At 32.0% G+C, this 24255-nt stretch overlaps 1 protein-coding gene across 2 annotated transcripts; it reads right to left on the bottom strand.

Annotated features, from left to right (window-relative positions):
• Window positions 1–1181: 1181 nt before the first annotated feature.
• LOC108910679 (glycine-rich protein 23-like) lies at window positions 1182–23872 on the bottom strand. Of its 2 annotated transcripts, XM_023454241.1 has the most exons (4): window positions 23785–23872; window positions 11507–11543; window positions 1523–1996; window positions 1182–1483 (listed from the first exon to the last, which is right to left on the bottom strand). In XM_023454241.1, exons 1-4 carry the CDS (start codon window positions 23851–23853, stop codon window positions 1239–1241), a joined length of 825 nt encoding a protein of 274 aa, XP_023310009.1. In that variant the 5' UTR covers window positions 23854–23872; the 3' UTR covers window positions 1182–1238. The 2 variants fall into 2 exon arrangements, with proteins under 2 accessions (XP_023310009.1, XP_023310008.1); XM_023454240.1 differs by having other exon boundaries at window positions 1182–1996.
• Window positions 23873–24255: the final 383 nt, after the last annotated feature.

Below are 24255 nucleotides of genomic sequence, written 5' to 3'. Positions count from 1 at the left end.
ACCCTTAACAACGAGACATCTCCCGACACCTGGTGTTAACGACTTGTACTTACTGGAAGCGGTTATTATTTTCCGTTAACCTCTGTAGGGGCAAGGCGTTGATATCTTGGTTATCAAATGGCATCTCTTCGTTGAAGCTAAAATAACATTATTATTTTAGTGGGTTGTTTTAGTTGGTGTTATGGAGAACTATTTTTCAAATTATCTGTTTCATCATAAGAGCAGGTAAAATGAACATGCTTTTAATTGCTACTAAATGAGTGCAGGTAAAGTCATACAGGGTGATTCAGTCATAATGTCATTATTTTTAACCACGCATTCGGAAGGCCTAAAAAGACTGAAAATCGAAAAAAAGTTGAAGCGAAACAGCTGATTTCCCCAGTTGTATTGAATTTTACAAATGGTTTCAAAATCAAAGTGGAACGGTAACAAATTACATAATTGTTTTTCTAAGGTAGGAAAACTGCAGTAAGGCAAGTCTGAAGGAAAATTCGAGAAATACGGGAGGGATACTAAAATATACCTAATATTTTCCTAGCCGTAATATTTAATTTTGCGTCACGTCAAGTTTGGCTGCAATGTGTTTATTATTTTGTTTTGTAAATTTTATGAATTTTGTGAAATTGGAACATCACAGTGTCGGAAAAGTGATAATGAAGTAACAAAATTATTCTAAAAATATTCACCGAAGATTTCGGCATACTAAGATGCGAATGAAGTTTTAGTAAGGTGGGTTCCAAAAAATTATTGACTGCAGTTGGATAGCAATTTAGAGAACAGACCAATTAGATAGTAGGTAGGTAGCATTAAGGACATATTTTTGATTTCTTACCTCATTTGCGGTATTTTCATCGATCTTTTCCCTAAACATCCTCCCGCTTGTAGAAAACAACTTCTACCAAATCTTCCTCCAAGCACAAGTGAACTTGATTCTCTTTCTAAAATATTTTAAAAGTCACATACTCAAGACAGTGGAACAAATATACATCTATGTTTTTTTCATGCTTAAAGAATGGATTAGAAAATTGACGAGTGTTTTTACTGAAAGTAATTCTATTTTGAAACAAGAGAATATTTTTTCCTTAAAATTATTTGCTACATTAGAGTTAGATACCAAGAGTTAATACTGTGAAAAGTAGCTTTATCTGCAAACTAAAAAGATTTTAATAAATAAACTAAGCGATGATTGGAATCATTTATTACGGAAATATACATCACATATATCACATATTTTAATTTCATTTTCCACTTCTAACGTTATTCAGACTTCTTCCAATTAAATTACCCCCACCAATACCATCCAAGCTCCTCCCCACCAAAGAGCCACCTCCAATGCCATCTAAACTTCGACCTATCAAATTACCCCCACCAATTCCATCCAAACTCCTTCCCACCAAAGATCCACCTCCAATACCGTCTAAACTTCTTCCTATTAGTCCACCATCCCCACCAATCCCATCTAGACTTCTCCCCATAAGACTGCCTCCTCCAAGTCCATCTACTCCTCTTCCAATTAAGCTACCTCCTCCAATTCCATCAATACTTCTGCCCATTAGACTTCCTCCACCCATACCATCTAGACCTCTTCCCATTAGAGTGCCACCTCCAATCCCATCAAGACCCCTTCCCATTGGACTACTTCCTCCAAGTCCGTCAAGACCTCTTCCGATTAAACTTCCCCCTCCGATGCTGTCAATACTTCTTCCCATTAGATTTCCTCCACCAATACCATCTAGACCCCTTCCCATTAGAGTGCCTCCTCCAATGCCATCAAGACCTCTTCCAATTAAGCTTCCCCCTCCGATTCCATCAAGACTTCTTCCCATTAGATTTCCTCCACCTATACCATCAAGGCCCCTCCCCATTAGAGTGCCTCCTCCAATGCCATCGAGACCTCTTCCAATTAAGCTTCCCCCTCCGATTCCATCAAGACTTCTGCCTATCAGATTTCCACCACCTATACCATCTAGACTTCGTTTCTGCAGGCGGTGAATATCTGCAAAATACGATGTTGCTTGTTTATTTTGATGAATGGCTTATAAACAGTTTACAACGTTACTTACTTTAAAAGCTTTTATATACAGCGTTACCAAAAACATTTCTTAAAATTATAAATTTTTGAGAATATTTACAAAATATCCAAAGAAATGCTATTTAATTTTAGCGATGAAAGTAAAAGTACATGTACATGAACCTCAAACACCTTGTATAAATCTCTTTCGTTCATTTAGATGAAAACTTTTTTCGAGACCTTTCAAATATTGTCTTAATCTCTTTATCACGAATTTTCTGTAAGGTTACCGACGGTTTTGCATAACCTCATCACACCGTGATAGTTTGATAAGTTTTTGCGTACATTCACAACAATCAAGCAGACGTGGGCTAAATTTCATCCTTTAGATTTAAATTACATATAAATATCCACCCTTTCTACAAAAACTAAAACGTTGATTTTACTGGAATATTGTTCTAAATTAATTTAAAATATCCAATAGAATGTTTTACAAACCCAGCAAGCCATGAATACCGTTCGACAGTTTTTTTGTTTTTTTGTTTAATTAAATAAACTACGTGATCGTATTTTTATACCATCGTTGCTTATTTTGTTTAAAAAAGTGTTAATAAAGACAGTTATATAGTAGTTTTTTTTCGTAACTGGATGATCTACCAACGCTAGTAAATACTAACATGTTTTTTAAAAGTTAGCTTGTTGTGTGGAAGTCCTCGACAAAGAATAAACAGCTCTTCTCCATGAAATGCTTTAGCCGCATCATTATCCGTACATATATAAGAATGACCGACAATACGTGAAAGTTTTCCCAGTTCTTGAATAGAATGCAAAACTTTAAAGTGTACATCTAGTTTAAATTCGACGAGTAGTTAAGTTAATAGTCGCGTCACTATAATATTTGAACATCGATTAATTGACGTCGCTATTTTATTGTTGAAATGTGCAGGGGAAGGCTCTCATCTCGTGAGTCATTTTTTTTTCATTAGCAACATGGTTTTTTTGGGTCGAAAATCAGTTTTTCCGATATATTGGAAAAACTATTGGTTTTAAAGGAAAATATTCAACAGACGAAATGTGCGCAATAAGAAGACCTTCAAAATGGCGCCTGATAGATTAGAATCGAATAAATTGTTTAAAAAAACATAAAAAAATCTTGGAAAAACAGCATTTTTTAAATTAGCCATAACTTGGTTGTTATTTGTTGGAATTTTATAGATATGCCTAAAAGTTACTAGTTTTATTGTTCTTCAAAACTGTGCGAAAGATGGGCGATGTGGGGCCAATAGTTTTTGCAAAATTCTATTTATTTCTGTCTCTCCGAAAGTTATTAACAAAAAAGGGTAAAATTGTTTTTTTACCACTTTTTTTTATACAGGGTGTCTCTGAAAAGGATGGACAACGCTTAACCACAGGTTCCTTGGATAAAAACAAGACTTACCTAACTTACCTATATACAAAAGTGTATAAATATAGAACAGATAACCTAGTTTTTTTCAAATAATTTGAAAACTGTTTTTCTTAGAAACGTCAATTTTGGTATACATATTTTTTTTATATAAGGGCAATGTAAATATAGAATTTGGTGAGAATACAGGATGTTCTCTTTTTAGTGCCTGTGCGCCACTGGCTATCCCGTAACTCTTTTGTATATACGCCAATAACGACAGAATTATATTATATTTTTAAAATTAAGCACTATTTTAGAAGATTTTTTGCCTCTTACAAAATTTTGATATCGTTTATGGATTTCGAGTAAAATTGGCCTTTCTGATTTTTTTTTTTTTACAAAATTGTATTTGTAAGAGTCCCCAGTACACTCAATTTTTTTGGATAAGTTCTGAATCACCCTGTATATGCGAGAATAATAACTATCCATATATGATTATTTGAATGCGAGAAAAGCTATGCAAAGCTACTAGGCATTATGCCAAATTGCGCGATTCCGAATACTGAAATCCGATTTAGTATTAACGTTTTTACGATAGTGTTAATATTAATTTTCCAAATATCAAAAATGGTTGTTTCACAGTGGACCAGTTTCCAGTGCCGTACAGAAGTGTATTTTTAAATCATTTTCATACTGCCCTTTCTGATTTTTTTTACAAAATTGTATTTGTAAGAGTCCCCTGTACATTCATTTTTTTGGATAAGTTCTGAATCACCCTGTATTTGGGAGAATAACTATTCATATATGATTATTTGAATGCGTGAAAAGCTACGCAAAGCTGCTGGGCATTATCCTAAATTATATAATGTATTCACTAAACTAACAATTTAATATCGTCTTTGAAATTCTACAAGATACTTTTTGCGTCTTATTTACAGTGTAACCTACAGCAGTCGCGTTCTAAAAAACTCACACAGTAAACGGCTCCGATTTGAGGACCGAACTAATCGCCAATTTTCCAAGTTAATTGAGTATTTAGACACAGTCGGCTGAACCAAGCGCGACATCACATCGAAAATCTTGCAGAATTGTAAATATGACCCATCGATTCGGAACGTAGCCATATAGAAAAAAGTTTGTATAGTAAAGGTTGAAAATGGCCAAGAAAAGTATGAAGTAAATGAATAAATAAAGTGTGGGTTTACGAGGATACATTTTCCAATAGGGAATGCGTAGTCACAAAACCAGATTACATATACAGGGCGATTCACAAATAGTGACCAAAAATGAAACCTCGTATTCTTGGGTGCATTTAAAGGGGAGTCTTTCCTATAAAGTTTTTATCTAGGGCGCTTCGTTAGAAAGATACAGGGTGTTAAACTTCAAAAAATATTTTTAATTTCTTTAAATAATTTGATATGCCATTGACCGAAATTTCGTGCCTATATTTAATCAGGATATATACCAATCTGGAAAACTTGAGATTATCAAGGAATTTCTTTAATTTTCATGAATTGGCCCCAAAAAAAAAAGAAACAGTGTTTTGTCGCTAAATACTATTTTACAATTAAAGTTAATTCGAAATGTACAAGCAATTTCGCTAATAACTTTTTATATAAATTATTATTTTATTTAAAAAATCTCCATTCGAACTGTACGAAATTCTCATGAACCCTGTAACGTACTAGACTTACACTGGAATATGGATATTTTGTTACGGAAAATTTTTTATTCAAGTAACTTCTCGTTGTCACTCTATTAGTAAATAAACGCAGAAGGATACGGGTATGAGATTTTTAGTTGAGCTTCCTGTTAAAAGATGACGCAATTATAACATGCTTTAAGTCATCAATTTTAAATTTTTTTTTAATTGTCAGTTAGACACTAATTTCATACAAAAATAAAAAAATACGGGCCCAAGTTTTTTGCCACATATTACTTCATTTTATGGGAACATGTGAACAGTTGGTGCACACCCCATTTTTGTACTTGGTCTTTATTTATGGGGTGCTGTCATTAGATGGCATGAGTTTTTTTTTATTGTAATTCTAGAAAATAATTATCGAATATTAGTCCAGTTCGTAGTGGTTCGGCCTGTGTCATACCTTGATAACCCGGAAATAACTACACATGCCTACTTTAAATGATGAGTACAATAACAGGCTAATTTGCTGACAAAGTATTTTATCAGGAAAATAAGTTATTAACAATTTAATTGTGAAAAAATTGATTTTTAGTAGTTTTCTTTAAATAACTCACCGGGATGACTTTGTACGAAAAAATGCTTAGAACATGATTTTGTTCGTAATAAAAATAGCTACAAAATGGCGGTGGTCCGATTACGAAATTTGCAATAACAAAGGCGTGAGATTGAAAAAACTGTTTAAAACGTCAATTTTTTTAAGTTGCTGTAAAAATGTCAATTATAAATAAAAAGTGATAAAACTTTCGAAAACTATAGTTCAATATATACAGGGTGGTCCGAATTTTATGCAGGAAACTTCGAGGGTAGATAGATCTCTTTAAAATAATAGGTGTTTGCCTTATAAATATAGGTCTAGAACGGCCTCGTTTTAGAGATACAGGGTGTTAAAGTTGTTAAAAAAAATTGATTTTTTGTTTATATCTCCGGAATCTATTAACCGATCTCAATAAAATTTGGTACAGATAATGCATGACAGTAGGCCTTGCATTTCTCAAAATGCGAGCTCTAGAGGTTCAATCAGTGGTGTACAACTGGACAAGGGTCGCCCTCTTTTTATAAAAAAACCTACGCCACTGTATTTTTTACAACATATTGTAACGGATTTATATTCTAATGCACTAAATACGTAAAAAAGGTAACTAGAATTTTTTCCCTAAGATCGCCGTTCTCAAGTTCATACCAATACAATCCCCTTGTGGCAGACATTTCAAACCATAATATTACAAGAATATTTATGTTTATGCTTGAAAGTAATAATTCCAATAGATGGTTTTCTAGAGAGTTTAGAAATTATTGGAAATTTGGATGGTAGCAAGAAGAAAGGTCCACAAACTTTATTGCGAAAATTCACAGAAAATTTGTCTTGAAAAGATCTTGTTCGAATTTCATGAGGATTGAACGTAGCTTCTTCCATCCAAATTATTTTTAGTAAGAATTCTGGATTATGCTGTGACTCTAACAACTACTGACAAAAATTCAGGTGTCTCTCTGCATCTTCCGGAAGTAAATTTTGCACAGGTTGTAAATGGTACGGATTTCTACCATCTTTATGTGGAATTTTTCAAATTTTCGATTTACTCATCCTGAGTTGCCGAGACGTTTTTAATCCAAAAAGATGAAAGCGACGAGTGTAAAGAATTTTGTTGAAGTGCTTACAAATTGCACTTACTTTTAACCATAAACATAAATACTATTGTAATATTATGGTTAGAAGTATCTGTCACAAGGGGATTGTATTGGTATGAATAACTTGAGAACGGTGAAATTTACGGAAAAATGCAAGTTATCTATTTTACGTATTTTGTGCATTAGAATATAAATCCATTACAATAACTTGTAAAAAATACAGTGGCGTAGGTTTTTTATAAAAAGAGGGTGATCCTGTCCAGTTGTACACCACTGGTTGAACCTTTAGAGCTAATATTTTAGGTAATGCAAGGCCTACTGTCATACATTATCTGTACTAAATTTTATTGAGATTGGTTAATAGACTCCGGAGATATAAACAAAAAATTAAATTTTTTTAACAACTTCAACACCCTGTATCTATAAAACGAGGCCGTTCCAGACCTATGTTTATAAGGCAAACAACTATTATTTTAAAGAGATCTATCTGCCCTTGAAGTTTCCTGCATAAAATTGGGACCACCCTGTATACAATAATGACGCTAAAGCCGAAAATCCGGAGAGCAAAACTTTTTGTTCTTTAAGGTATTATACATTCATCGGAATCTGAAACTCGAAACTTTGCCAAATTTGTTCGAAGCTTTGGTGACACTTGAAATTTGGTACACACATAGTGTAAATATGCAGAAACCAAAAGCAATTTGCAAAATTCAAGTATCTTCATTTTTGCAGTTTTGGTAAGGTTTTATACTTCACCCTAGTTTTATACGTCACCGTTTTTTTAATTTTTGGGCGTATATTTATGTATATTTATAAAATATTCCATTACGGTAGATTAGCCAGCACAATTACCTACAATTTAAAAACAAAAATATTTTCATCGTTTAAATCCTAAGTTACTTAACATTTTGCGCCTGTTAGCCATACTCGTACATTATTCAACATAACATAAAACAAAAACGTACGTGTGAGGTAAACCTTTAACTTTAAGTAAACAATTGTTTAAATTTACTGTTGCATATTTCTAATAGTATACAAGCGCCGAAGAGCTCGCGCTCGAAAATGAAAAGTTAAAGGTTTACCCCACACGTACGATTTTGTTTTATGTTGAATAAAGTACGACTATGGCTAACAGGCGCAAAATGTTAAGAAGCTTAGGATGTAAACGTTGAAAATTATTTTTTTTTTACTTGTAGGTAATTGTGCTCAAGTGTCAGCAAAACTTCAATCAAATTTGGCAAAGTTTCGAGTTTCATATGCCGATGGATGTATAAAACCTTATAGAACAAAAAGTTTTGCTCTCCTGATTTTCGGCTTTAGCGTCATTATTGTATATATATTGAACTATAGTTTTCGAAAGTTTTATCACTTTTTGTTTATAACTGACATTTTTAAAGCAACTTTAAAAAATTTACGTTTTATACCGTTTTTTCAATCTCACGGCTTTGTTATTGCAAATTTCGTAATCGGACCACCGCCATTTTGTAGCATTTGTTATTACGAACAAAATCATATCCTAAGCATTTTTTCGTATAATGTCATCCCGCTGAGTTATTTAAAGAAAACTATTAAAAAAAGTTTTTTCACGATTAAATTGTTAATTACTTTTTTTCCTGATAAAATACTTTGTCAGCAAATTAGCCTGTTATTGTACTCATTATTTAAAGTATTCCTGTGTAGTTATTTCCGAGTTATCAAGAAAATGTCACCAACAGTAACTTTTCGGCCTCTGCCGACTGGACTATATATTTTTTTGTCTTGATACAAAATAAGCACACACTAAGTGTACGAATTTTCATTTTGGAAAAAGTTATTTCAATAAACAAAATTATACTTAGACTTTTGAAAAAAAAAATTCTAATATCCATTTATTTTTATAGAATTTAATCTTCCAGTTCAATATGGTAAATGTCAGATTTTATTTATTTTAAATTGTGATGCATATATTTTTAACTCGGGCTCGGTATATGTACGCATACTACGCATTTATTAGTTGAATTAATATTTTTTTCCAAAAATGTATTTTTAATCTTGGCTTGTTAAAGCACAAACTGCCATTTTCCTTTTAACCAAATCTCTCCGTTTGTCGTTGAAATTTAGTCACTCAAAAATTAATAGAATTTTGTTTCTTAAAATCATAAATAAAAGTGTTTCCCATTTGGTGAATGGAAATGGTGATTATTAAAATGTGGAGACTGACACAGAGTTTACTTTTTCACAACATGGAAATGGAATGTTTTGGTTAAAAATTTAATATACACTCTGTCAATGTTTGGATAAGAATTTTCTACAGAAAAGTATTAACCGGTCAGATTTGGAAATTCAACATCTGTTAGGGATATGTACTAATACCATTGTCCATTACAGTATTATCCTTACAAATTTACTTAGCAGTCTGTCATATTTCTTAGTTATCTAGTCGCTGACGATGTTAAATTAGGACGACACTCGTGTTTAGTAAGACATTCCCGCCCTCCTTGATTTGATTATATGCTGCCGTCCAAATCGAATCAATACCATCAATATTTGTCCAGGTAGCCATGAATAATATTATCACACCGTGTGAGGTCCTTTGCGGTACTTAGGGATTTTTACGCGTGTTTCGATAATATGAAGAGGGCTGCATAAATATTTGGCGTAATATAGATTAAAATCTTATTGTATAAGAAGGTCTTAAGTTGTCCGTTTTAATTAGCGATTGAACATCAATCAAATTCGGCAAAAGCGATTTAAACAAATTTTAAAACGTCATTTTGAGTATTGTGCATAGAAAGAAAACTTTTTGAGAACCGCCCACATCACTGTGATATTTACGCATAACATAAATTGTCTAGGATGAATCATGTTATCGGTATTACACAGAACTCTTAATTTTTAACTTTTTATATAAAATAGGAAGAAGTTAAATAACTAAACATTTTTTAGACGATATGTTCAAGAAATTACTCTAAAAAAAATGTTTATCGGCTAATCTTACCCGGTAATGGTTTTCGACAATTCTGGCTGTACATGATGCTTCACAACTTGGGAATAGATACTTCATGAAAAATGAAGTCTATATCGTAAAAATTTGTAAAATCCTTATTGTTTCCGAGAAAAAAATTATTGAAGTTGTAGTATTTTCAACCTTTACATCGCTGGGCTACTGCAGTCTCTAGCATCATTCGCCCACGTGGCCACAAGCGATTCCGAATATTGAAATCCGATTTTAGTATTATCGTTGTTGCGATAGTGTTTACATTAGTTTTTCAAGCGTCAAAAATGGCTTACGTTTATAGCAACTCGGAGTTGATGGATATCGTTTTAATTTATGGTGAAGCAAGACAACATTTGTGATAGTTCGTAGAAACTGGCTAAAACCGGCTCAAAATTTTGAACAGTTGTAACATCAGGTATGTAAAAAGCAGTTGAATTTACTGATATAAAATTTTATTTATTTCTTTCATTGGGAAAGAAATTCTTTCAATTTGTTGTCCGTTCATTTTTTATTACACTTTGCCGCCGTGCCGGTCGCCGACTGCATATTTTGCCCTGCGTAAGGTCAGATTTTACAGTGAACCAGTTTCCAGTGTTGTGCAGAAGTGTATTTTTAAATCACTTCATTTTCAAATTGCCCTTTTTAATTTTTTTTTACAAAATTGTATTTGTAAGTCTCCTGTATATTTAAAAATTTTTGGGTAAGTTCTGAATCACCCTGTATACATATTCGCATCTAGTTTATAATCTCAGTGTTCAATTTACCATATGATTTTCGAGACAAGTATTGCGGTTTGCGGTAAACGAGTCAGTACTTTCAAAATCGTTCAAGTAGTGAGGTGTTTTATATTATTTAAAGTATATTTGTAGAAAATCAAAATATCTATTCCCCATTTCACATTTAATATTTGTGATTTGTGCATTGCAATTTATTTTTTATTAATTTTTTATATGCTGTATTTAGAGGTTATGTCTGCTATGAAAACCTGTGAAGCATTGTCTTTTGTTGTACTCATGGTGATGGGAAGATTGTAACACGTTTAGCTTGACTGCGTTCTTGACTAAATGTATTTTATAGCAATTAAATATCTAAGTAGTATATTTTTCAAGAAGACTTTAAGACTACTTCATAAAATCAGTTATTTTAGTTTAAAAATAAACCATCTAATAAATTTTAGTTAAAAATAAACTAAAATCCCTTAGGTACGGCACATTATAGTTAGATTTAACTTGTAAAACAAAAAAAATCAGGTCTGGTTCTAAATAATTTCATTGACACATGATTTGACAAACACATAAATGATTACGTTCCTCATGGACAGAAGTTCTCAAAATGTAATGTGGGTGGGGCGATTTTAAAAGAACTAGTTTCTCCGTAAATATTTGTAAGTTTAAAATATTACTTTAAGATTCACTCTTCCTATTTAGTGTTCATAATATATTTTATCCAAAATTTTCGCCAAAACAACAGTGTAGCTAGCAAATACAATTTGCGGTGTTTTTTCGTAAGCCATGTGCGAAACTGGGCCGTGCCTCGCGTGATATCAATTTCAAGAACAGTGCGTAAAAGGTATTGAAAGAAAACAATATGCATGGCAAGCTAAGATTATAAACATGTACGGCAATATTTACACTGAATATGGAAAGAAAGTAGATGGAATGCTGGGGAGAAAAGCTCTAAAATTACGTCGATATTTACGTTACGCAAAATTCGAAAGGTTAATATGATTATTAGGGCCCTGTAGCTTGGTGCTTGTTTGTAAAAGTGTTAGTATTTGGGATAATCTTTTGGCGAACTTACTTGGACTCCTTCCTGCTGTTTCTCTATATGAGGAACCCTGGAAAGAAAAGAAAAGTAAGTATATGATTGTATTTTAGTCATAAATAGTAGTATCTTAGTCATTGTAATCCATATTAAGGAATCGTGTAGGGAATAAGACTATAAATGTCTAGACATCGGATGCAAGATTCCTAATTGTTCATGAGGCCAGGAAAATAAGCTGGGAAATTACCATTTCGCGACTTTTTGTTTCGGCAAGCTGAATTTATCACTATAGATGCTAAATATTATTTACAATAACATATTAGTTTCCACAGTCATAAAAATGGGGGGCAGATTGTCTACAGGCTGGTTAAAAAATAAAAAATAGAAAATATTGCAAAAAAAAATAATTTCTATTTACTATACTCTGTTTGGAAATGAAAGAGAGTAATAAAACCCCGAGATAAGAACCGGCCATGGGCCTGGTAATATTTCGTTTCAGGTAATTATCGGGTAACACTAATGCTAACAAAAACGACAGGGATTGGAAAATCGACTATCTACAGACTTTTAAAGGAAACAAAGAATGAACAAGATACTGTAAATCCCCCAAAATCATCTACAGGGAGGTCAAAAGTCGTTATAGATGATTTCTTCAAAAATGTCATTCGCAGAAAAGTACATTCATTTTATTTTAAAAAAGAAATACCAACGCTAAACAAAATTTTAAGTGAACTTTCAGAGGACAACGATTTGCCAAATATCAGTAGAAGCAAATTATGGGCCGTCTTACGAGAGTTGAATTTTTGCTTAGAAAAGCAGAACAGGAAGTCAGTTCTTATCGATAAAGATGACATTATTTGTTGGCGAAGATCCTACTTAAGATCAATTAGAAAATTCCGTGACGAAGGGAGGAATATTTATTATGTAGATGAAACTTGGGTCCACGAGGGATATACTGTAACAAAAGTATGGCAAGATACCGATATAATTCAAAGGTTATCCGGAAAAAACATTTCTTTTGAAACAAATATGGTGAAAAAGAAACTTTTAACACTTGTCAATCTTAATAAAGATCAGAAAAAAATATGTTATCGATGAAATGGCAACAAATCGCCAAATAACGGTACTACGGTTACCACCTTATCACTGTGAACTTAACCCAATCGAATTAGTTTGGGCACAGCTAAAAGAAGATGTAGCGCGAAATAATACGACGTTTAAATTAAATGACGTGAAAATTTTGTTAAAAAATTCCTTGGAACGAGTAACTGCAGATAACTGGCAAAGATGTATACATCATGTACAAAAAGAAGAGGAGAAAATGTGGGAACTCGATAATTTAATTGACGTTACTGTGGAACCTATCGTTATCAATCTAGGAGACGAAGATAATTCATCAGAATATTCAGAGGATGAATTTTAATATACCTACTTTTTTATTTTCTTTATTGTACATTTATACAACACTACATTTACTCACCATAATTTGAATTTTCAAAATACATATATTTTTGTGTGGAATAAAAGTCAATTCATTAAATTTAAATAAATATTTTGATAATAATATTGAATAATTTTATTTGAATTACTAAAAACCCTCTTAACCCGGTTATGATGCTTAAAGTAGCCTCATGTTTTGAAATGCTGTTTTTATATTGTTTACTTATAAGAGAAATGGACCGAGAAATTGAAGCGGCATAGACAAAGACGGATTGTGGGGATTAAATTTTAGCTACTTGCTACAATTTAGTACAGTCCGATCGCACAAAGTTTTTTTAAAAGTACACCTCATCTATACGGAAAATACATAATATAAAAAATATTGAATATAAGCACCAGTACTACATTTATTTACGATTTGCATACATAATAAGCTTTTATTACTCTCTTTCATTTCTAAACAGACTATAATTGACCTGTTTCAGCGATTTTTTAAATCTCAACTGGAAAAAAAATGAATTTTGGGGACACACTGTATATAAAAATAACCATGGCAATTATTTTATTTGGTGTTCTAGATTATCTTCCTTGCACAAAACAATTAAAAAATCACATACTTCTTGACGCCACTGCACAACCCTCCCTTATTTAACCACCTATTTTGGTTACGTCACGTCCAAGTCATAACTGCGGCTCGTTTGTCTGGTGCATCGGTTGCAGCGCGCCTCCTAGTCATATTAATTGCCGATGACCCATCATAATTATCCGGGACATGCTGTACGATGTTATTAATAACGTATGTCGTTGTTATGTACCACTATACATTTATAAAAATTTGGATGGTTTTGAGAATTTATTTTTTATGTTGACCACGACGAATAAAGTAGCATTAAAATTGTCAGGTTGCGATACACTAAACCTACACGTTATTTTTTTACTGAAAATCATTAAAAAATCCGTGTTTACTCGATTATAAAAAACTACACGTTCAAAAAGTACCGATAGGATATTAATTTCTGTATTAAAAATTAGTAGAACGATTCCAGTAAATTAATCCTTTGAACGTAACATTATTTCGCGTAGTAAAAAGTGTGGTTTTGGCAGCATCAGTCAGACTTGAAGTTGTACAACTTTTTTAATTTAAAAAATATACTCTCGAAACTTACGCAGTCTGTAAAATTAAGTGTCAGTTTAAATCATTATAAGTGAAATTTATTTTTATTAAGTCAGTTTATTGGCGGAAAATATTGTATTTAGGGATCGAAGGTCACTTTGATATTTTATTTTAATTATAAATTTTTTATTATCTATTGCAATTTTACGTGCGCTAAAGGTAATTTAAATTTAATTCCAAATTTCTATAAATATAGTGTTTTATTGCATTTTATTTATAACGTGAATGTCACTTATATAAACAATGAATGCAATTATTACCAAGTTATTTTGACAGCTCCTAATATGTTATCTAGATTTCACACTTAATTAATTGTTGCATTGTTGCGGAAGCGAATGGGTGATAATTCCTGGTGAGAGAATAAACCTTATTTAAAACAATTTACCTCTTTGCTTCCTAAAAAAATTACGGACCTTCAGTTAAGTACAAAAAGACCAAAAGTCCAAAAAAAATCAGAATTTACGACACAACTAAATAAATCGAAAATAACTCTCACACTATCTTTTCACAAAATCATAGTTGTTTGAAATTTATTTGTGGTTTAGTTTTCTTTACACTGTAAGAAAAATTTAACTTATTTTCACTCAATTTCACTCAATAATGTATCAATTTCTATCCACTCGATTGAGTGAAAAAATATGCCTCTATTAGTATGAGTAGGTACAAATAAAATTTGATGAGTGAAACTATCAGTATTAGTTCAAATATTATCAAAAATGTGTAAAATTATCAAAATGCCCAATATTGACCAAATAAGATCCACTTCTTATTTGTGGAAGGACGAAATGGGCGGTGACTATTAGACGCCTTCACTATACCCATCCTTGTCTATCACATGGATTTCTATGGCTTACTTTATCGCTCTCACGTAACTTCAGATAGACCATCGGTACTTTCCTACCCTGTATATGCCACGTATATACATAGTCAGGCACTTAATACAAGTAAAAATGCCTATTTGTGTCTTTTACATGTATGTATAAACTATACTATTCTGAGAATATACACTCAAAAGAAACTCAGTCCCTTAGTCAATCCCCTCTACCCGCATGGCTTTGAATAACATCTGGCTACTCAATTGTAAAGACTTTTGTAAAAAATACACGAAACAAGAAACAAGTACAACTATCTTGTCTTCCTCCAACATCGGCTTCTGCTAATCAACACTTGTATCGAGTATACTATCAAGTTCAGACATGGCTAGGCAATCAACTGAATCTAGTCGACTGGGTTTGGGAATTAACATATAATACTTTGGAACCGATTCAAACTTTACTCCCACCTGCTCCGGAAAAACTCCTAAACACTATTTTTTACAATTGCAAAAAAGGTTGTAGTGCTAAATGCGGCTGTAGAAGAGTAGGGTTACTGTGTTCTCTAGCGTATACTAAATTGCCAAAGCCAGTCTTGCTCAAATGTCCAGTTGAATACAACAGACGAAGATTCATGTGATTTCGATGAAGAGACAGCTGATTCATCTTCATTTGAACAATTTATGAACATCCAGCAAGAAGAAGAGGAAGAAGAAGGAGAAGAAGAAGAAGAAATCGAAGAAGACATGACTGTTGAAGTCGACTTTGAAGACTATGAATCAGATTAAAATATCAAAAGAAATAGAACTACAGTTAAAGTCAATAACCAATATCAATAATCATCATGCAGTTAAAAGATTATTATCCCTGTCATATTAAAAAAAACGCGCCAAAGTACACTACCTCACGGGTGGTGTGGAAATGTGTGCATATCATGTAGAACGTGACTCCTTCAACTATTAGAATCGCGATATCTCAGGAATGGTGATTCTTAGGAAACAAGTATAAGAAACATTTTTGTAGATAATTTTAAGATCCATAATTTTTGTCGCAACTACTTTTTTGGTAAAACTTACCGTTTTCGAAAAAAAATCAAAAAACCTCAAATTTTGACCTTTGACCCCGAATAACTTTTTTAGCACACATGGGATCGATGGGGACATTTGACACTTTATTTCTGATGGTGTACCCAAGGTCTCCCCCAAAATTTAGCTCTGTCGGAATTTTCGTCATTTGAAATGTCTATTTTGACCGGACTAATGTGGTTACAGTGGAGGTTATGAGCAACGCAGTGCTGCCAACCGCATATCATTAAATATCTCCATTAGCGCGCAATTCAAAATGTTCGGTTATTTTCTGAATAGATCCCGTATATTGTAGAATTCATAGAACCATATCATTAAATTTTATTGTCATAAAAGGACTACCACTTTTTTCTGGAATTATACGAAAGTATTATTACATGATTACAATTGCTAATATTTTTTAATATTGTAAATAATATTCTTCTATCTCTTGAATTGTTGCAAAAAAGTCCAAAATTACAGTTCGTACTTTTTGCGTTTCTTTGGGTGAATTACAGGGCTACCACATACAAGCAATTTAAAGTAAAATAAGAACAACCCGTCCCGCCCCCCGCATTATCAATTTACCTTATTCCCGGCACGTCTGCCAACTTTAGACAATTTTTTCGCCGCGCAGAAGTTAGCAAAACAAGCGTTGGCATCTCTGACCGCCTATATATTACCAGTTTCCTACTTTTTCGGTTCGAGGTGAGCGGCAAGGTATTAAGAATACATTCCTTTATCTTTCATCTCTTGAAATATTCCGGAGGTGGCTGCTAAATTCGTTACGAAGTTTCACCTTTTTGAGGAGCGGGTCCGAGAGGTGTCCTTTTCGTAATTACGCCGAATTAGAACAAACCTCCGGCGACGTGATTTATAATTGACAATTATCATCACACCCGTAAACGGTTATGTCCTGCTAATTTTCCCGCCCCCGAAAAAATCCGCCACCTTTAAACTCTTTTAATTGTTCTTTTATTTGATAACGTTTGGGTGGCGACGTTTTAATCGTCTTGAATTTGGAATTAGTTTTGCGTTACCTCAGAAGCATTAAGCTAATTCAAATTAATTATACAAACTTTCTAAATCCAATACAGGGTGTAGTTAAAATACTTGGCCAAAGAACACATGCAATTTTGGTCCATCAAAGGAAAAGTATGAAACCAGTATTTTTTTTCTAATTTTGGGATGCTGAATATGAATATGCTATTAATTTTCTCGAAAACGACGGGAATAGTCAAAACACCCTGTATGAAGGTGATAAAAGAATTTATAGGTAATTACATAAGAATTATTTTTGAAGCAGTTACATACTTTTAAAACTTTAAAAAAGAAAATGAAATTGTCAGTGTTTTGTAGTTGTAGTAACATCAAAATGAAAAGAGATAAATGAAATTTTTTATTATTCGTCACCAAATTCCACAATTTTACTTTAATTTTACCGATCTGTTAAAGTAGCTGATAAGATGCTATTTATAGAGAAAAAAAATCCTGAAAAATACGACTAAAGCTATACAGGGTGTCCGCAAATTTCACCGACAACGTTTAACTGCATATTCACGACGATAAATACGATTTACGAAAAAAAAATAAATAAAAAATGTTTAGTTTTTGAGTTACAGGCGATGTAGGCGATGAAAACAAGATGATGATTGATGTGGCTATCAGATAATGTCACTATTGTCGTGTTTCTTTAGGATTCTCAACGCTCCACGCATGCAAATTATGAAAATGTTTCATTGTTTTGGTACACTGCGGACACTTCATAATTTGCATGTGTGGGGTGATGAGAATCCTAAAGAAACACGACAATAATGACGTTACCTGATAACCACAGCCATCGACATGTTGTTTTCGTCGCCTATTGAACTCAAAATGCCATTTTTCTCAAGAATGGCTTTCTGTAAGCGATTTTCTCAAGAGACAATATTTTTTTTATATAAAACAACCTTTTCAATGTTGCTGCCCGTTTAAAAAAAATACGACCACTGTAAAAGTTTTGGCCGCTAAAAAGGAGATGTAACCGGAGAAAACTAACATCCAGTATATCGATTTGACTAAAACTTTAAGAAATAATATGCCATAATGGTCCAAATAAATGTCCCAAATTTTAACGCGATCGGCAAAAGTGTTATGAAGTTATTAATAAAATTAGTTTTATTTTTGACAACTTTGAAGGCCTGTAACTCAAAAACCAAAAAGTTTTTATTTAACTTTTTTTGTAGATCGTATTTCTTTATCGTCGTGAAGTCGTCGAGCAGTTAAATGTTGTCTGTGAAATTTGCGGACACCCTGCATAAAGCTCAAATATATTTTTTGATAGGGCCTAAAATGTGCATATTTTGGATCTTTTACTCCTTCAAAGTTTATTCACCAATTTTTGATAAACTATACAGGGCGATTTTTAACCCTATATATTACGTATCAAAATGACAACTTTTTCATATAACTTGTTTTGGAAATTCCCAAAAATAAGCGAGAAAAAGAATGAAATTTAATTTTTTTTTTTTTCTGTTTTTTATATTTTGTTTTTTAGTTGTTAAATCGTCGTTTTGACGTGTACTCTTTAAAAACATTGTTTGATAAGTGAAAATGGCCCATATTTTGAGAAAAAAGTGGAAATCATTCGTGCAAAACAGTACATTGCTCTTTTATTTAATAATTGATAAAAAATTAAATGGACAAAAAATATAAGGAAATTATTGAAAGAAATGAACCACCTCAGGAATTAATATTCATCACGGGAGTTATAGGATAATAACTCCCTCGGAAAATATACTGTCGACATCGGCCCAATAACGTTCATTTAATATATTATATAAAAATGTTCTATACAAATTGTACAAATGAAAAAATACATAGTTGACAGGTGTCATTGAAAAAATTAAATAATATTTAAAAAAAATGAGTAAATCCTATTCTTGTTTCTATCTGCGATTAACCTCGCTTTGGTTGGACATCGTTCTTTACAAAATACAATTTTTTCTAAAAGCTTTTCGTTTCAATCATAGCTTTTATCATTAATATTCAACAAATTGCATAGCTGATATAAAAAATTAACCAATTTTGATAGAGTGTCATTCTGGTTGTGTGAGAGTGTCATCTGCGCAATAAAGATAATTAATTCGAGCGAAATTCATAAAAGATCAAACGCGACAGACCGCTAAAACTGCGAACGCAATCCGGATATACCATATCAGGTGTCCGAATTGAATTAAGTGGAAGCCAATGCACAATTAAGTAAAACAAATAGCGCCTAGCACGATCAAGTGGCATTTGAGACCATTAAACTCGCCTTGTTTGATCTTCAAAATAAATAGCGGGGATAGATGACGTTTACTTTGTTTTAAAATAGGCGATCAACTCGCGGTTTTCATTCTTGTCTCCGAATTACCTATAAATGAATTTTGTGGACTATCTGGTACACAGGGAAACATAATAATTTTATAAAAATATCGCTGAACATTTAAATAATGAAAATTGTCTTCAAAGATAAAGGAAGATTTTTAATTATGTTTTTTTTACTTGAAGTCATAATATACATATATATTTTTAGTTTAGTGCATTCACCTATGTTTTTGAAAAGAGAAGTAAAAAAACTCTCGAAACGTTGGTAAAAAAGTGCAATATATTTAGTGTTTAGCTTTAAATGCTTTGCCGTAGTCAGAAACTTCTTGAAAGTGTCCATATTGATACAGAACGAATAAAAGGATTAATAGAATGATTTAAATCAAAATCTGTTTACTTTTACTGAATTAAGGCTGCATTTTTTTTGTAAAACGATTGTTGAATCTAAAATCATTTTTATCAAAGTTTTGATATACAACTATTTTTTATTGATTGGTGACGTAGAATCCGACATTAAAGTTTAACAGAACAGATCATTAACACCCTCGATCACCAGCGCATCCACCAAAATTTCGAATAAATGGGTTTAATAGTTTCAGTTGAATTTAAGAGTAAATTAGTTTATATTTATATACCATCGTTTTTTCCGAAAAATGGAAAGAATTAAAAAGTTCAACAGTAGTTTCAAATTGTTAATTAGAAAACTGAACTGTGAAAAGTTTTTTGTCATTTTGTATCGACTGGTTTTGGAAATATCTGCGATACATTAATTAAAAATACAATCTCTAATGTCTAGTATGTAATTTAACTCTGATCTGGCTTATCTGATCTAAAATTACGAATATCCAATTATTACCTTAACTTTTATACAGGAAAATCCCAGTTTTGATTGCTGTATGCAAACAATAAAAAATAAACGGTTAGTTCTAAAACAAAAAATTGGCAAAGAAAGGTAAAAGATTTAAAATAAAACAGGCTATTTGAGACGTACAAACAGTTGTAGCAAAAAATAACTTAGGGGATGCTATTTCAACCACCTCCTAGGTGCAGAAATTTTCGAAGAACGGATGGTTGAAAATCTAAGGGGTGAAGTAAGGTTAATTTTTTGCAAAACGCGCTCTTTTTAATTGTAGATTCACAGGTACCATTTGCGCTACTTCCTTTGAAAACTCCCTGTATATTAATGTAAAATGATCTGACACAAGTAAAATTACATCAAGTATGTACCTTTACACTTTTTTGTTGCTGCCTATTGAAAAGTTTAATTTATATCGAAGCATAAAATCTAGTTGGTTGAACCAAAACAATTCAATTTAATTGAACCGTATTTAAATAAGTTCAAATTTTTCCGTGAAAAATCCTGTCAAATGAAGTCTAGTTATGTTCTTCGATACCCCAGCCTTATAGACCAGATTCCTAACTGATGAAATTGCGGAAAATAACTACTATCAGTCAGAAATCTTGTCCTATGACGTAAATATCTTTTGCATACCTTGGTGGGATTTTTAGAAAGGCAATTGAATTTATTGGAATTAGGTTAATATCTTTAAAATAAGGCAAAAATTCGAGAGCAAAAAATAAAATAAAATTTAAAAAATATTCAATTAGTTCACACTTATATGTGGATAAAAAAAATAAAAATATTTAAAAAACATTTTAAAATTTAAAATAGTGCAACACAAAATTCAAAAATACATTGTAAAATGTAAATATACTTTTAGACAACATATACGTGTACATTTGTCTTGCTTTTTTCAGTACAAATATGCTTTGGACAATGAGACATTTGAGTTTAATTTTTTTCAAAATTGTTATCACGAAGAAAGAAATTGATATTCGTTTGCAGTTTTATAAATTAAACGTATAAAGTTACTAAAAACATTAACATGCATTGAAAAAAGTAATACAGTCATGCAAAAAATTAAAGGGTCAAAAGAATTTCCGAAATTTTTCCGTGATTTTTGATAGACTATATCTAAGTGAAAAATGGTCGTATCGGGGATTAAAAAAGCATTTTGAGCTCTAAGATTATAGTTTTTAGATCTTTCAGCCGAAATTTTTTAGGGACTACGGTTATCATGCAATTCTAAGAAATAGCGCGACACAAAAATTTTTACAAATTTTCTTTTTTTTTTTCTCCACGGACTTGGAAATTTGTTTTTCAGCTAAGCCATTGCATGGACCAGATAACTTGTTTATTCAGCTTCAATTTCCTTGTTTTAAAATTTCGATACGACCATGTTTCAACGAGATATCGGACTTTTAATGAAAAATGATCCTTTTGTCTTCAATCATCGATATCTCGGCGACAAATAGTCGTACAGAGAATTGAAGGACAGTTTCGAAGACTGGAATAAATTTCCTATAACGTGCTGCCGCAACTGTTCGGAAAAAATTTTTTTTCATCTTTTACACGAATTTTTAAAAACAGTAAAAATTTATGGTTTTAGAAAAGTAACGGCTAAATTTAAAATATTCATGTTAAGCATGACTTTTACAGTTCGGTATACCCAGAAGAACCCTCTGAAGTTTAATTTCGATCTAGCGAACCGTTTCTTTGTTTCAAACAGTCAAACTTTTGAAAAATTTAAAGGGTCACGTTTTTTGAGCTTAAACACTTCATAATCATGATTAAAATGGAGGTTTTCTCACATTTTTACCGCAAATAACGTTTAAATTGATGAAAAAAAATGAAATTTGTTTTTCAGAGAAGAAAAAGGGTAGTTTTGAAAAAAAAAATATATTTAATTTAATTAAAAGTTGATGAACAGAAGCAAAGAACGAAAAAGCCGAATTGTGCTAGAAACAATTGGATTTTGTTTTCTTCATATGCGGAAGGTTTTTCAAAAAACAAAAAAAAATTTCAACTTTCAAAAACTTTTTCGAAAATTTTTCGAATTTTTTTTCCCATAATTTAAACGTTATTTGCAGTTAAAATGTAAGAAAACCTAAAAAAAACTTTTTTTTTCCATTTTAATCATGATTATGAAGTATTTAAGTATTAAAAAAACGTTTAATTTTTTTCAAAAGTTTGATGGGTTCTTCTGGGTATATCGAACTGTAAAAGTCATGTTTAACATTAGTCATTTCGTGAATATTTATAATTTAGCCGTGAATTTTATAAAAACCATAAATTACCACTTTTTTTCCTGTTTTTTAAAATTCGTGAAAAAATATAAAAAAATCAGAAAAGTTGCAGTAGCATGTTATGAAATTTACTCCAGTTTTCGAAACTGCCCTTCAATTCTCTGTACGATCATTTGTCGCCGAGATATCGATGATTGAAGACAAAAAGATCCTTTTCCATTAAAAGTCCGATATTTCGATGAAAAATGGTCGTATCGAAATTGAAAGAAAAGGAAATTGAAGCTGAATAAACAGGCTATCTGGTCCATGCAATGAATTAGCTGAAAAAAATTTTCCAAGTCCGTGGACTCGCACAAAAAAAAATAAAATTTTCAAAATTTTTTTGTCGCGCTATTTTTTAGAATTGCATGATAACCGTAACTCCTACAAAATTTCGGTCGAAAGATCTAAAAACTAGAATCTTAGAGCTTCAAAATGTTCAAAAATTTTTAGTTCCCGATACCACCATTTTTCACCTAAATAGTCTGTCAAAAATCACGGAAAAATTTCTGAAATTCTTTTGACTCTTTAATTGTTTGCATTAGTTTATTATTATTTTTTAATAGTTAATAAAAAATATTAGACTTTCGGGAAAAATCATTCCATGCTCACAAAAATTTTACATAAAATTACACACAAGTATAGTTAGTATAGTTTTAAACATACAATAATTACCAAAAATGTGAACAATGCATTGAAAAAATACATTAATTCTCTTTTTTAATAGTTAATAAAAGAATTTAATATTTCGAGAAAAAATAGTTCCACACTCATAAAAATCTTATATACAACCTTAATGCTACGTAAAATTATGTGACACAAGTAAAATTACATTAAGCATGTAACTTTACACTTTTTTTAATCGCTGCCTATTTAAATTGTTAATTTATATGGAAGCGTATAATTTAATTGGTTGAACCAACACAATAGTTTAAATTTAGGCTTATGTGTATATCAAATATAGTAAAAACATGTAAAAGATTAAATTATACATTTTAAAGTGTACCAGTACAACATCACAAATAACAAGACATTGTAAATAAATATACTTTGCACAATGTGTGTGTGTTTTTTATTTACATCTTTCTTGTTCGTGCACTTTTTAAAAACCTTTGTAACATTTTGTGTAATTTTTATTAGTGTTACTTTTTTCAGTACAAGAAACATGCTTTGCATTTGATCACGAAACAATTAACATCCAATTTTTCTCAACATTTTTATCACCCATCCCCGAATTATTAAAAAATATATTTTTTAAACAGCAGATATATACCCAAGCACATGTAAGATGATCTTTTATAGATTTAACTAACCCATCGGAAAAATAATGAAAAAGGCACAAAAACTCACCTCTTTCGGTGCAGCTTGGACGAAGGCAAGCGCGGCAAGCACGGCAAGAACCACGCTGGCGGACCACATGTTGCTTTCTGGTCGTCGGAGATGGCTTGTGGTCCACCGCGGCCAAGAGGGTTTATATATCCCGGTGCTTGCCCCGTCAGGAGGGTAGGGACTAGCCCGCCGCGTCGTCCTCTGCTCATAGGTAGGTGTCGACGCAGGTAGCTACGCGGGGGGGACGGGCGAAAAAATGGAAATTCGCATTCGCAGTTTTCGTTGAAAGTTTTTGTAAAATTGGCGGAGTTTTGTTCTTTGGGAAGGTGGTTTGATCGTGTTGGAGTTGGATTAGTAAGTATAACATGTATTTCGATAAAAAATGTTTTTTTATTATTAGTAATAAATATTGGCATCTACGCCAATTAAGGCCGTACTGCACTGAGAGGAATTATACATGTTGTCTACATACGTTATTTAATAATTTTTGTG

This window comes from Anoplophora glabripennis, unplaced genomic scaffold (genome assembly GCF_000390285.2).
Source record: "Anoplophora glabripennis isolate ALB-LARVAE unplaced genomic scaffold, Agla_2.0 scaffold280, whole genome shotgun sequence".
Lineage (NCBI taxonomy): Eukaryota > Metazoa > Arthropoda > Insecta > Coleoptera > Cerambycidae > Anoplophora > Anoplophora glabripennis.
This window is presented reverse-complemented; position numbering and strand designations above follow the sequence as displayed.